The sequence below is a fragment of the Asterias amurensis genome, chromosome 9 (assembly GCF_032118995.1).
Source record: "Asterias amurensis chromosome 9, ASM3211899v1".
Lineage (NCBI taxonomy): Eukaryota > Metazoa > Echinodermata > Asteroidea > Forcipulatida > Asteriidae > Asterias > Asterias amurensis.
In genome coordinates, this window is record NC_092656.1 from 12,165,354 (window position 1) to 12,180,415 (window position 15,062).

General features: G+C 39.3%; 1 protein-coding gene across 1 annotated transcript; it reads right to left on the minus strand.

Moving 5' to 3' along the window:
- Nucleotides 1-512: 512 nt before the first annotated feature.
- On the minus strand, nt 513-7,037 carry LOC139941576 (melanopsin-B-like). Its single transcript, XM_071938140.1, has one exon. The coding sequence runs from the start codon at nt 6,956-6,958 to the stop codon at nt 5,894-5,896; it is 1,065 nt and encodes a 354-aa protein (XP_071794241.1). The 5' UTR covers nt 6,959-7,037; the 3' UTR covers nt 513-5,893.
- Nucleotides 7,038-15,062: the final 8,025 nt, after the last annotated feature.

A 15,062-nucleotide genomic window follows, 5' to 3' on the forward strand; every position in this document is an offset into this window, starting at 1 on the left:
ATCACACATTGAGAGAAACGGCTCCCTCTAAAGTAGTGTAGTTTTCAAGAAAGAAACAATTTTCCACGAATTTGATTTCGAGACCTCAGATTTAGAATTTGAGGTCTCGAAATTCACTTTGTGTGACAATGGTGTTTTTTCTTTCATTATAATCTCGCAACTTCAACCACCGATTGAGCTCAATTTTTCACAGGTTTGTTATTTTATGCATATATGTTGAGAAACACCACCTTTGAAGACTAGTTCGTTGACAATTACCTGCGTCTTTAGAGGAACACAGCACAATTGGTAAGAAAAACTCGTTGAACGATCTACATTAAACTAATGTAAAGAGAGAGAGGGACGGGAAGGTGAGATACGGTCCTCTACTTAATAAAGGACGAGCATTCGCCAAAATACATGTCAATAGTAATACAGTCAGTAAGCCAATGACGTTTATATGAAAATCTCTACTACACAGGTTTTAATACTTCCAACCCATAGAAAACATACAAAAAGTTATAACACACAGTATACACTACATGTAACCTACATAATGCAGTGCACGAAGTTCACCAAAAGGTCAGCACACACAGAGGCTAATGGACGCACGTGTGTGACAGTGCTGCCTGGCATACACACATGGTTTTACAAATAAAACGATCCAAATAGAGAGCTACAAAATCACAATAATTTGGGCATTAATGAAGGTAAACACACAGAATAGTACTCACCAATACCTCTACAACTCTTTCGACCCCATATAAATAGGTTTTTGGAGCATGGCCAGAGCCATACTCCCTATAAAAATAGAGAGAATCACAGCCCAAATAAATTAGTTGCTCTTCCAAGTCGAAGCTATAGAAAAAGAGCGTGAATGTCATGTGACATCCTCAAAAGTAAACTTTATACAAGTCAAACAATGAGGGCGCACTTGGCGGATCACTACACTAACAAGGTCTAAATTTCTGTTTGAAATGTCATTTTGATGTGAAATAAACTAAATTCCCGTTTTGAGTTTATCGCTCATTGAGCGTTTAATTCATTTTGTTTATCAACTTCATGCAATGTGTAATGTTTTTAAACTCCTTTCTCGTGACCAAACATCTACCGGTTTGTATGTTTTGGTATGGTGGTTTACATAAAGTGCTACCACTGCCAACAACTATTATGTGAGCAAGAAAACATTTTTTTTTTTTAATTGGTTTCTTTAGTTGGTTTTGGTTCGACATAGACACTAAGGCAAAAATAGGGGGAGGGCATCCCTCACATGTATATTCTAATTTACTTTAACCTAAAGTTGTCTTTTAGATTGCGTTCAACTGAAGCTCCAAAAGCTCGTTACGAATGGATTGTAGTGGCATTTGTCCTGAGAAACGGCGATGCAATAACCTTTAATGTTTGCTTCTAAAAGTCAATAACTTATCATGCATTTTCGTGATTAATACTTTCAAATCATGACTAATGAATATTTGAAAGGGACACGTAACCAACAAATACTTAATTATCATGCATTTTAGTGGTGAGTACTTTCAAGAAAATCATGATTAATGAATATTTGAAAGGGACAGGTAACCACAAATACTGACATTACTTCGTAGCCTCAAAGTAAAAATTCGTTTCCTCGAAATGTCTTTTTGTTTCTCTCCAAATACTATTTACAATTGTACGTACCATATACTTGAAATGTGACGGTTTTTTTTTTTTTTTTTTTTTTTTTTTTTTTACACACGTTTGCACTCAAAGAGTTTAAACTACATGGCATTTTGCACCATGCTAAAGTGAGATTGGATTTGTAAAGACTCCATGTATTGGAAAATGGAAGACCTTCAAACTTAATTTAACCTTATAGTCCCTATAAACTCTTCATAAAATTTCAAGTACAATGATTTATCGAACACAGTTTGTTTCAGAAATTCCTCTTTTAACGGTATACCATGAATGAGGCGAATGGTAGCAAAGTACGGAAGTCGTATGATAATTTATTATCAGATTAATGTTTAGAGAAAAAAAGGGTTCATTAGGAGTTTAAGCAAGAACACGTTTTCAGATCGAGATTTGTACCCTCTGTACTATTTACTTCTTAAAGGTTGGCATGGCGGACTCCCTATGTTCGGGTACCAGGTGCCCGTCAAACGTCAGTCCGCCCTGTTAATTCTTTGTTTTTATCGTTTTCTTAAGAGTGATTTCTTTGGTGTGGTGATTGACTGAAAATATGGCCTGATACTGTGACAAGGCCCTTAGATTGCAACATTTTATGCGCAATATTTCTAATTTAATTAAATCACAATTAGAGGGAATTCCGTTTACAATACAGTGTACAGATCCCAAGTACCTTAGTATAAAAGTACGTCTTCTAGGTACGGACTTGTACATGTGAGCCCGTTTTGTTATTCCAAATAATGTTATCTCATTGAGTTGGAGGGACTTGTTTCGAAACAACCGAGGGGCTTTAGCTTGCCTGAGCCGAATCCGGAGCCGAAGCCGTTGTTTCGAAATTTTGGACAAAACTTCAATTAAAACTAGACATGTAGTGTTTGTGAACAAACACAAAGCTGTTCCGTGTTGTTTTGCTTGGATTATGTGCTAAAATTACCAAGGAGTCTATAAATGAAAAAAAGCAAAATATTGTATAGTGTCTTGAGTTATGGTGCCACTTCATGGGGTCACGGTGACCTAAGGCTAATCTCTAACGCCCAAGGAGTCTTTAACTGGAGGAAAAAGTTTGAAAATCGGTTGTGTAATTCTTGAGATATTGTCTCACTTCTGGTTGACCAGGAAGTAGAGGTCAACTTGGGTGATGGATTTTTCAATGTTTATTTTTAATGCCTTAGGAGTATAAAACTGAAAACAAAGATTGAGAATCGGTTGTATAGTACTTCAGGTACGGTCCCACTTCTGGTTCAATCGGAAGTAGAGGCCAACATGGGATATCGGGTTTTCACAGCCAATGTAAATGTCTTAGGAGTTTGTAACTGAAAAAATTTTGAAAATCGTTGACTAGTTCTGGAGATATGGTCCCACTTCCGGTTGACCCGGAAGTAAAGATCAAATTGAGGTCACGGTTTACCCAAATTTTTCTCTTATCCCCAAAGAGTCTTAAACTACAAACAAGTTAAAAATCGGCTATGTACTTCTTTAGATATGGTGTTTAAAAGATTTCCCAATTAAATATGCAAATGAGGGTCACGTGGTTAATGCATTAAGAATTTAAAAACAAAATTTCATTAGGAATTAAGCTTAGGTTCAAAGCTTGATAAATGGTTTAACTCTTTTGACGTTATGGTTTAGGAGAGTAGGCTGAAACAAAAAAAAAACAAATTAATGCTATGCCTTTGTTCCATTATATATTGTTACTGGTCAATAGAGGGCGGCATGTAAGATGAGTGGTCTTACTATATCACCATCTCCTTTTTACTAGTCAATTGTTCAGTTGAAATGTTTATCTAAAAAAGATAAATTAACAAGGTGAATAAATGTACAAAAAAAAATATTTGACTCAGGATTGTTTGATTTGTTGGTTTCTTGAACTCAATGCAGTGTTTTCAGAGTCCATTGTCATGTGACAAACTACTTAATGATAATATCCTTGTATTTGGTAGGTGGTTTGATGTTTGATCTAGAACGAGTGGATTTCACTGAACTCTTAAACGGCCTCCAAACTCTGCGCTTACGTTCACCATATTCCGCATACTGAGCAAGCGCGGAATATAATGTGTGAGCTTGGAAGCACAAATTTAAGCGCAGACTTCCCTGCTTCTGCTAAGCACTGAATCTTTGCTTCCAGAGCAGAGCATGACGTTCCCATCGTGATAGGCCTGGGTGACTAGTGAAATTTTTTACTCGACTAGCTGCACCTCAAACCCAACTACGACACTTGTCGAGATAAATTACAGATTCTCAAGATTTGTGCCGCAATGTTCCTTAAGCGACGTATTAATTATGTTGCGTTTAGTAGTAAGCATGACAACTGTTTCACCAAACAGGCAGTCGGGACCATTTTTGTAATCAACGTGTTTGCACAATTGTAACGGAGTGGAGAAAAACAGTGGCCTACTTTTGCACAAGAAAAGCACGGCTATCCTGCGAAAGCAAATCAAATTTGTAAGTCACTGTTTTTGCAGGGAATGTTTCGCAGGAGTTGAGCACAATAAACAACGTAGCAATTTTTTTTTTTGCGAATTGTCACGCTCATGAACACTATCCCTGTGTGCCTAGATGTTAAATACGCTTAGCGTAAGCACAATTCCATGATTACGTAAGCGCTGCGATTCTTTCCTCATAAAGCCATTGGCCCAGGACCAGACCAAACGAAACACAAAAAGCATGCTAAACACAGCAAATACCACACCTCATGTACAAACTTCAAGTTGTTAATCGAGGTATTCTGCTCAATTTCTGCATTTTTATAAAGCAAAATATTTTGCCTATTTACTATAAGCAGCTCTATAACATTGAGCCACTCAACCACCAGAGAAACGTCAGCATAACAAACTCTCTGATTTTTTATTCCTGTCAAAGGGTTTTTGTATGTCATGGTCTAATTTCCGAAAGTAAAGCGAAATAATGGAATTAGTTTAGGCAAGGTTACTTCACCCGTAAATCATTCCAAATCCCTGGCTGTCTGTTTTTGTCTTCCACGCTCGTCGCCTGAAACGAGCCCGGTCCTATACGGACGACACCACCGCAGAGCCTATGTAGGAGGTCCTATTTTCGAGGTGTCCCTAAAATCGTGACAAATGTTTTACCTCTCTGTGTGCTATGTAAACCGTCCCTGGATACAAATTGTATGGTTTTATTTGCCAAGCAAAGAGTCTCATCTCCCCTGACCAAAACGCAGAAACACGTAGAGCTCCACTGGTAACTTGCACTTGTAAATGAAAAAAGTTTGGTATTTGAGACATATCTACAAACTATTTGCCCACCGAAAAAATTTCATCATACACTATTTCAATTCACAATTATTCATTATTTGATCAAAACATGTGACTGAATATTTTGCTGAGCATTCTGGATAAAAAATACAGAGGCTTAAAGAAGCCATGTGCGAATTTTTGAATATTTTTGGAGATTTTTTTTGTTGACCCTCATATCAATATTATTATTAATATTAAAATGTAAACATCAGCCTGTTGATTCAATTATCACTACTTATTTATACGCCTTATTACAAATATTAAACAAAATATAAATAAAATTAATAAATAAAAATCACATTTGAAAGCCAGTAACTATTCACACTTTTTTTGTGTGTGCAAGTAATACTATACTACTAATAATATAATAATAAAAAAAAGGTAATTTGTTTAATTTAATAACAGAATATTGTGAATAAAATGAGGACAACTGCTGGCTATAGAGTCATATACAGAGTCTCGAAAAACACCTGTAGTCACTATAGATGTTTTTTTTCCATGTACGGCTTGACCGGGAAACCACACTTTCTCGTTTGCCGTGAAAACAGGAAAAAACTCAGGAACCAATCCGGAGAACCATGCTTGTACAACACGAAAGTAACCCGACCAAAAAGGGCGGATCGAATAGAAGGTGGGCGGGCAAGGGACAATGAGTGAACCAATTTGGAGCACCATCTGCGAAACACTGTCCAATAAGTCGCCTGTCAGAAAGATTTCTAGGAAGTCTGGTAACAACATCGACCAGTGGTTGACACACGGTCGCTGCCCAAACTTTCTCAAAAGTCTGAAAAGACACAAACGTGTTGAATTCCACACACAACCGTGTTAATTTCCACAAGGATGCCACGCCACTGGACCTTCTAATTTCAATCCAAGATGGCGCATAGTATAGATAAAAATCATAAAAATCTAGACGAAAACAATACCTGTTCCGACGGTAGGTCGGAACAGATAATTATGACTTAATACAAAGTAGGTATATACATTCGAAGTTATGTCTATGTTGATCTCATCTTTCTGAGACAGCTAGATGGTTCTGGAATCATGTGGTACCGACACCGGAGCATCTGACGGAACACCTCCTTGAAGTGCGGGTGTTTCACCCCGTAGATGACGGGGTTGACGGCGCTGTTAAAGACGACGAGGGTCGAAGTCCAAGGGAGCTGAAAATCTTCAGCTTCCTCCGCCCACAGATTGATGGCAAAGGGGGCGAGACACACGAGGAAGGCGCACAGTACGTAGAAGAGGTTCTTGGTAATCTCCACCTGTCTTTTGCTGATCTCCCGGAGTGGCTTGGTGCTGCTATTCGATGCGGTAGGGAAATCCTGCATCTCGACCCCCCTCCGCGTCATCTTCTTCATGTTGCTTGTCACGTGGCGGTAAATCTTGAAGTAACAGACGAACAGGATGATGAGTGCAATGGGGAAAATTAGAGCACATCCCACTGTACTGAAGAGACCGCTTGTCTCAGCCGAGGTGTCTTGAGTACACGTACTGTACTTTTCTGAGTAACCCCATTTACCGATACCAAAGAGTGGAAGGGAACAGATTGATGCTGGATAGAGCCACGTAAATACCAACATGGCTGCTATCTTCTTGGGTGTGTAGATAGACTGGTATGTCTGTATGGATTTGGTAATGAGAACGTAGCGGTTAATTGCGATGCTGGTAAGATTCAAGATGCTACATGCAAGGCCGATGTAGTATATGGCAGCGGTCACGGAGCATACCAACTCAGGCAACGGCCAGCCGTTCATGCTGAACAGCGCCACCGCAGCGAAAGGTATCGTGAGGCACGATATCAGGTCGGCCGTGGCGAGGTTGACGACGAAGGCGTTGGTGCTGGTCTGGAGCTTATTGGATAAGACAACGGCCATAATCACCATGGTGTTCCCCACCAGCCCGGAGACGGCCACGACGCAATACACACAGCCGAGAAAAATTAGCATTTCGTGATTTCCACTTTCAAAACGAAAGTTTCTGCCGTCTCCTGTGCTGGTTGTTGTGTCATTCGTCCATGTAGAGTTCGGAACATTTTCAGTTGATGCCATAGACGTCGCCATGAGGATTGAAGATTGTAAGCGTGATGGCTGTATGGGATGCGATTTATCGACGGCGAATCTGGACCTTATAAAAGAGTATCACCAACCTGTTGATATAAAAACACAAATTTTTGGACACGGGCGTCAACCATGTGTGTGTGCCCCCGCCCCCCCCCCCCCCATATTTCCCCTCTAGTACATAACTATTGAAAGGTAGGGGACACAATATCAAACTTTGCCACCCCCCACCCATGTTTTTGGATCTCCTGTATTGTTCGCACTTTGCACTGTGTACGACCAAACCCTTTGTCCCAATGGGATTCGTTCACTTCGACACCAAACAATACCCCAAAGGTGTTTTTTAACGGGGGCCTAAACATTTCATGATGAATACGATTATTATTAGAAAAAAAGAGTGGAGAGCTGTTATTGTTAATAGCGTAACCAAGTAGGGGAAAGTATGATGGAAATTACTATAAAAATAGATTAACGAGACAATTAAATCGCCTTTACCAAAAATCCACCTAACCACCCAGCGTCAACAAGAAAACAAATTTAGATGTTCAAAGACGAATACATCTAAAAACGGGACTGCGTTTCACCGTTATGATGCAAAAACAACGTTAACATCCGGGCGGTTACGAGGACTAATCAGTTAGAATAATGAATACCGGACACTTCTGCACCTCGCAAACTCGGCACCCCAAAACTCGGCACCTTGCAAAATTGGCACGCAATCAGCCCCAAGAACATCGGCACCGTATGAACATCGGCACCTGCCTATTAAAAAATATGACTCAAAAACTCGACACCAAGCAATCACCTGTTCGCTTTTGCTGGGTCGAAGGGTCAAGTGTGGTTAAATAAAGTAACGCACGTACTTTTACAGAGTAGAAATGAAGAGTCAGGTAAGGTAATTAAAGTAATGCAAAACTATTACGCAATAAAAACTGGTTGGAACGTAGTTAATAAAATTTTAAACGCTGCTATTTCACATTAATTTGTAATAACCACATGCGAACCTTTGAAGAAATTCATCGGATATTTGGTTTCACCCAAAAACTTGCGCGCGCGGTTGGTTGGTTAGACTTGATTCAAGTCCCATTCTCGTGTGAGAGGTCCCTAGCTATTACCTCAACTTACTGTGAAACAACCCCGTAGCATACAGTACAGTGCGCGCTCGCCGTCAAAATGTGGTGGCGAGAATGGGACTTGACGAAGTCGTTTCTTACTCTGCACGTTGTTATTGGAAAATCTCCCCAATATGGGAATATTCATTATACTCGGTGACATCACAGTAGAAGACGTTGTAAGGCACGCGTCTATACGCGGCACGCACGTGGGGCGGGTAAACTCATTAGCAGGCAAGGGAGTTTCGGTATTATAAGTCGTGTTATTGCACTTCAAAAAATTCAAAATTTGCAAACAAAACCAAACCCAATGTATGTTACAACGTATTACTTAAATTCAAATAAACATTTAGTGCTTTCTTTTTTTATATTTAATTGGTTATTAAAAAATGTATTTCAATCATCAACTAAGTACTTAACCCACTTGTGACAAATGAACTAGTCTTCTTTTTGGGTGTGTTTGATGTTTGATTGGTCAAAACGTATCACGTGACAATGTTACATATTCATAAGTGAAGACATTTACATACCAGGCGACTGCGACATCGTCAACACCCTGTCAGTCCGTGCGCAGAGTGCGAGATAATTAGCATATTTTCCAGGTTTCATTTGCAGTCGCGCGGCGCACTCGGACCCTTCGAGATTTCGCGTGACAGCGCGAGAACTCGGAGACGATGTGCAAAATTGGCTATAGGTCCCAGCAAGAGGGCAGTGTTTGGTCAAGCATGGAGTGGTAAGTTTCTTGAACATTTTCCTCGTAAAACAAACCCATTTTTACCGGATTTTCGGGACCAAATACATGTGAATCTTCGTCGGAAATGTGGTTCAAGTTTTACACTTTTTGTTGATAAGCTTTACACTTAGGATGCCCCCGACTGTTTCGAGCACGATTGAGACAAACCGAGTCCATATTCTGATAGACGAAGGATCGTTCTTTCGTTTGGTACCACATACGCTTCTGCAGGTTTTGCCGTTGATATTGTTTTTCAGTGCCAAAAATGTGCAAAAATCATTGTTTGTGCCGCTTCGATTTAGCTGACGTGACGTCATCATGTAAGAAAAAGGCCGTGTGTTGTGTACACGGCGCAACACGGCGCTCTTTTTTATCATGTTTGTTGACGATCGTTGTGAAAAAATCAAACAAAATTAAATAATGAAGAAATACAATTTTCTCATGAAAAAAATAATATCACAAATTATTTCCATCAAGAATAACAAAACATGGTAGTTTGATGCAGGATTGGAATATGGAATTGTTATGGGTTTTCTTCGTGGTGGTACTGTATTGTTGAGACTCTGTGTAATGTGTAGAGTAAGAGTAGGTCTTCTATTTCTATGATCCGAATCTAAGTTCTATTTTACATGTGTATTACTAATAATTCTAAATAGAATATTTTTTAATTACCTGAAAGTATGTTCAATATTTGTTGACACGTTGAGAAAATAAATAAAACAATAATTATTGATTGAGTTTCAATTTGATCAGGTCATCAATACCTTTTGCTAGTTCATACTGGGTTAAATCATATTGATTTAAGACAGTCTTGGTTAACTCTTATTCTCAATCAACAAGGGAATGGTCAATTTATTGGTACTACTGTAGTCCATGTCAGTTTTCTGCTCTGTGTAAAACGTGTTTCTGAAACATTTTGGTCTTCTTTTGCATGTTTTTAACTCTATTTGCTTTCTTTGTATTCCTTTTACAGTCCCAGCTCTCTGAAAATCTTCCACGGTTTAAAGTGACGGGGAGACTCGAACCTGGACGACTACATAGGGCGACTACTGTTGAAGTCGGGACTGTTGACTGCTTAGTCGAGTTGCAACTAAATTTTTTCAACTACTCGGTTATCGTGCCACCGCATAGTCGTAACTACACGTACCTGCTTGTGAACCAATAGCACTCCGCACTAAATGCTAAAACCAAGTTTAGTACATGGATTTCATCAGACAAACGTACACAATTTTACTAACAACATATGCACACGTACTTGTCCACATTATGTTTACTCGCGTTACTACTTACTACTACATACAAGTGCCATATGGCACGTTTGGCGTGATCGCTAATTTAGTGGAATGTTTGTCTGACAGCGGGGTATTTTAAACAAAAGTGATGTCATAAGTACAGAGTGCTATTGTATCGCTTGCGACCATTCACAACAGCGTAGGCCCTTTGCGAGACACGGCTTCGACTTTGGATTTGGCTCAGGCTAGCTTGGCCCCGTGGGGTGTCAGACATGACAGAGCCTGAAGCCGAATCCAATGCCGAAGCCGCGGTTTTGAAAAGGGTGTTAATTTACGTTACGGAACACAATCTGATTGTTTTTCACCAGTTACACAATCTTTCAACCCATTCAGCGTTAACTTTAATACATTGTGCCTGTGCCAAACAATATGCCGTAAGGCATCTTGGGTATCGAAAACTAGTGTAAAAGTTGCGACTCCGAGGCCCGACTAGTCGAGTAATAAATTTCACTAGTCGCCTAGGAGACTCCCTCACAAGATATTTTTGTAAACTGAACAAAACTGATATTTCTGTTTATTTTATTTTAATATACCAAGGTACTTTCCCCAGTAATTTTTAATTTGTATTTTGCAGTGGTCTCTCAATTTTTTTCAACTTGTCGTGTGTGAAGAAACGCAATAAATGTATATTGTCATTGTTATTTTATGTAAGCAGCTGAAAGGGACTTTAAAATAAATGTTTTGTAAAATTAACAAAGTTAAAAGAAGATTTGTCATCTGGTTTATTATTGTGTGTTGTATATTGAATATATTTAATTTGAAACTGACCAAACTTTCCAGCTTTTAGTTGAGATTTCACAGTTAATAAATAGGGAGAAGGCCAGGGTCAGGAATTTCATTGGTTAAAAGAAAACAACAAATGAGTTTTGAAAGACTTTTTAACTTTATTTTAATCAATAAAAAACAATAGAATAAATTAATACAATGAATGATTTCTTTTTAAAACTCAAATATACTTGGATTCATAGAATTGGATTGGAAGGCCATCAGAAGGCCATCATTCTGGCACAGATTAACAATAACGTGCGTTTATGCCAGTTTTGGTTTCGTAGACGTAAAGATACAGATCAGATAATAACTGAAGCAAAACCCGGCCAAACACCATACTACCGAATAATAGTCGGGCACCGCTTTGTTGTCAAAACAAGCCCCCGTGATTGCATGACATGAGCAAGGAATCGTGCCAAACCAATGGTGCCTTGCGTTTTGTTACGTAGAAGCTGATTAGTCAGTTGGCACGCTTGATGCACATTCTGACCAATCACGTTCGGGCTCACATTATACCATTGAGTAATGGTGGACTTTTTTACCGAGAAAGTTCGCGCTGACGGCGACGGATACTTAGGGTGCCCCCGACTGTTTCGAATGGATTCAGAAACAACGACAGTAGCGGTTGAGTAGATGAATAATGTACCTGAACACACATGATTAAGATTTGTCTGCACGATTTCGTTAAATGCTACAAAAGGGACTTTTTCGGAGACCGTTATTTTTGTACAACGATGATCATTTTTATAGTCCGAAATTTCTTATTTCTGAACAATTAAAAATTGACCTATGGTTTTTGTCATTACAATTAAGCATTCCTCGTTCATACTGTCACATTGTTATATTTTTACATGGCTGGGTTTTCACGATATGATTTTTTGAAAATGTGCCCTCCAAGCTCATTATATATGCAAGACTGCGACTGTCTTGCATACGCCGCAAATGAAAGAAAGGACTTTTCCGAACGGTGCGCACGGACTGTGTCCCGCATGCGGAACAGGTTTGGGAAAGCAGAGCATCACAAAACAGTAGTTTTCTGGGGATGGCACGGGATTGGGACTTCAGTCAAGTCTATTGGTTGGTTGACTAAGGCGGCAATGTCTTTTTTTAACGTTGCCTTAAACTGAAGATTTTGATGCTACATTCCAAAATACCTCAGACCGTTTCGCTATTCCTATAGGTGGAGAGCGCGTCACGTGGGTGTGTATAAACCTTTGTTTATGACCAGTAAAAAGTGTTGAAACATTGGCGTGACACGCGAGCTTGCACCTGTTCTTATAAGACAGTTTCTTTATTCCTATTGGTCGAGAGCAACGGCTGAAACAGTTGTGCCACATCTTATCTAATCACGCGATACGTGCGACGCACACAGCGTTCCCATTTAATGAGTTGTTTACCCGAGGGCGGCGGAGGGCTTTTGCCATATCATAGCTGGAGGGGTGTTGTGTTGAAAGAAATCATTGAACAATTATAATTGTTGCATTTATTTGACTTTTTGACCAAAAAGTGATGATGTCTTTGACCGAATAATGGAAATCAATGTGTGTTGAATTGGTTTTCAACTAGTGGTTTAAACCCGCCGAGGCCTGGTTCTTGATAATTTACCTCGACTTCGTCTCGGTAAAATTATCAAGAACCAGGCCTCGTTGGGATTAAACCACTAGTTGAAAACTTCTTCGCCACACATTGATTCCCTTAATAAAACAATGTTTTGTTATTGCATTTCGATGGTAGTTTTCATCATAATTTTGTTACAATTTTGGTTACGAAAACATGAAGCTCTCCACCCTTTTCAGCGAAGTATAATGTTCGAAACGTCGAGACCACACCTGCTCTTTTCAGAGTCAACACTCACACATATATATTATATTTACACGTGGTTTTACCCGCAAATTTACTATTTATTTATAGTTTCTTCCTATCGATATCTATACAAATGAAAGCTTCACACAATACTCAATATTCGTTATATCTAATTAAAGGATTCGGGTACTTTTTCGAATTGTCCACAGATTTACATTAAACTTACAGGGTTTACAGATAATGATAGTGGAAAGCTTCCCTTCGAATATTACTAACCAAGGTTGTGTAGTTTTTTAGAAATGAGTAAAACAAGTCACAAAATCATTTTGGTCTTATAATTATTTTAGCATGTAAAATACCCTTAACCAGTGACGATATTATACCAAAACCATAGCATAACTGGTTAATACGTTTTTACATGCTAAAACTGAGACGAAGATTATTACTTTTACTCATTTCTCAAAAACTACAGCACCTCAGTAAGTAAAATTTCAAGGGAAGCTCTACTATCATAATCTTCAAACTGTGTAAGTTTAATGTAAGTCTGTGAACATTGTGTTTTTTGTTAGGAAAAAGTACATATACCCTTTAAGTAGCGCTATGAAATGAGTTCCAGTTGGTAGAGCGCCGGCACGTTAATCCGGCGGTGACAGGTTCATATCACTATATATTAAGTGCCACAATGGTGTCTGCCACATTACAATCGCCCTTTTGTCTGGTCAGTTTCAGACCTAAGTATCCATCTACAACCAAAACCCGCTTAAATTTATGTCAAATTCGAAATGCTCCATTAAACCTGTCATGTCAATAATACTAAACAAACCAAAACACCAGGTTCCCCCGGAATTCCTACTTACCAGCAGTAGAAATGGATGTGATTTGCTTGAAGGTTCTTGGTACAAACCGAGATCGACTTCCAGTCTGTGTGGGAGGAAGTTGTTTGAATAGGTGTCTTCGATGTTTTCCGTTTAAGTATCAGCTGGAATGAATTTCGACCTGGCATCATGGTTTAAAGTACGAGGGGTTTCCCTTTATTTAACCAATAGTAAAGGTTCGTTTATATCCGCCTGGATATTGCAGTAGAATGGCATACTCCACCGTGATGCAGGTTTATTTGATGAGCAGGGCCCAATTTCAAAGAGCTGCTGAAACATTAAAAGTTGCTTACCAGAGTATAAGGTTACCAGCTGAAATATCTGCTACGTGTACACAGATTTACTGGTATCCTGCTTAGTTTTGCTAAGCAGAAAAATGTTAATCAATATTTTCTACTAAAGCAGCTCTGCAGAAAATTGGGCCCGGTTTTTTAAAACTCACTGCCAACAAAAATCGGGTGTGTTTTCCTGCGACGAACCCGGATCAGTTGACTTGCTGCCAAAAAACGCATGTTTTTCCTGCATTGAACCCGGATATAATAATCCCAGGGCGTCGTAGGCCCGGTTTTGTGCTAACTGTATGTTGCAGAAAAATCTGCTTGAAAAGCGTAAGCGTAAGCACTGGAAGGTTGCCATTATGGTTTTCTCACCCGTGTGCCTAACCAGCGCTAAGGAATAGAAAGCGTACAGTAAGCACAACATCTGCCGTGTAGCAGTGCTATAAAATTGGGCCCTGGATTATTTGCTGTTTCAGGGGTGGAAAATTTTCAAAGCTTCATATTCTCAAACATTACCTGCATTAATGACTTATTTCACCGGATTCATATTCCATGGCAGCATTCATTTTTTGGCGGTGGGTTTTGGACGTCATAGCTTATAACTCGTCATAGCTCTCAACGAAACGGGCCCCAATATCTAGGATTCTGTATCTGGACACACTAATCACACATTGGCTATCTTGAGCTGGGTTAACGCACATAATGCATTGGTTTGTGGCTACGTTCCAACCGGTCACCGGGGAAACTTGGGTGGCAATATGGGGCGGAGGGGGTGGGGGGAATTCGGAGTCTCACAGACAGTAAGTTGGCCACGTGCCCCGCTTTGCCGGTCGTAGCTTCGCTGTTGCACTATATTTAACATTACAGAGAGGCATCCAAAAAGCCAGGCTTGATTAGTGGTGGATGGCTTTAAAGCACCTTGTAGCGGGTGGTCGGGTTGGCGTAGGTGGTAACTTTCCTCGCCTTCCACCTATGACCCGAGAACAATTGGGTTGAAGTCCCTACCTGACTGCGTGAGTTTTCCCTAGAATTTAGTGAGCTTTTTATTAGTCCTCCATCTTCTAAAATTGAGCTTTTCATCATTGGCTTCTCTCTAGTAAACTGATTAAAAAAAAAAAAATAATAATAAATAAAAAAATATATATTTATCTATATCAAATAATAAACCACAAGGGAAACTGACTGGGTACATTTTTAAATGATTTTGGATTGAACAAAGAAAAATTGACTAGAGCGGGATTTGAAC

Coding starts and splice junctions, on each gene's coding strand:
- LOC139941576 (XM_071938140.1), bottom strand. CDS start 6,958: ATGGCGACGTCTATGGCATCAACTGAAAATGTTCCGAACTCTACATGG.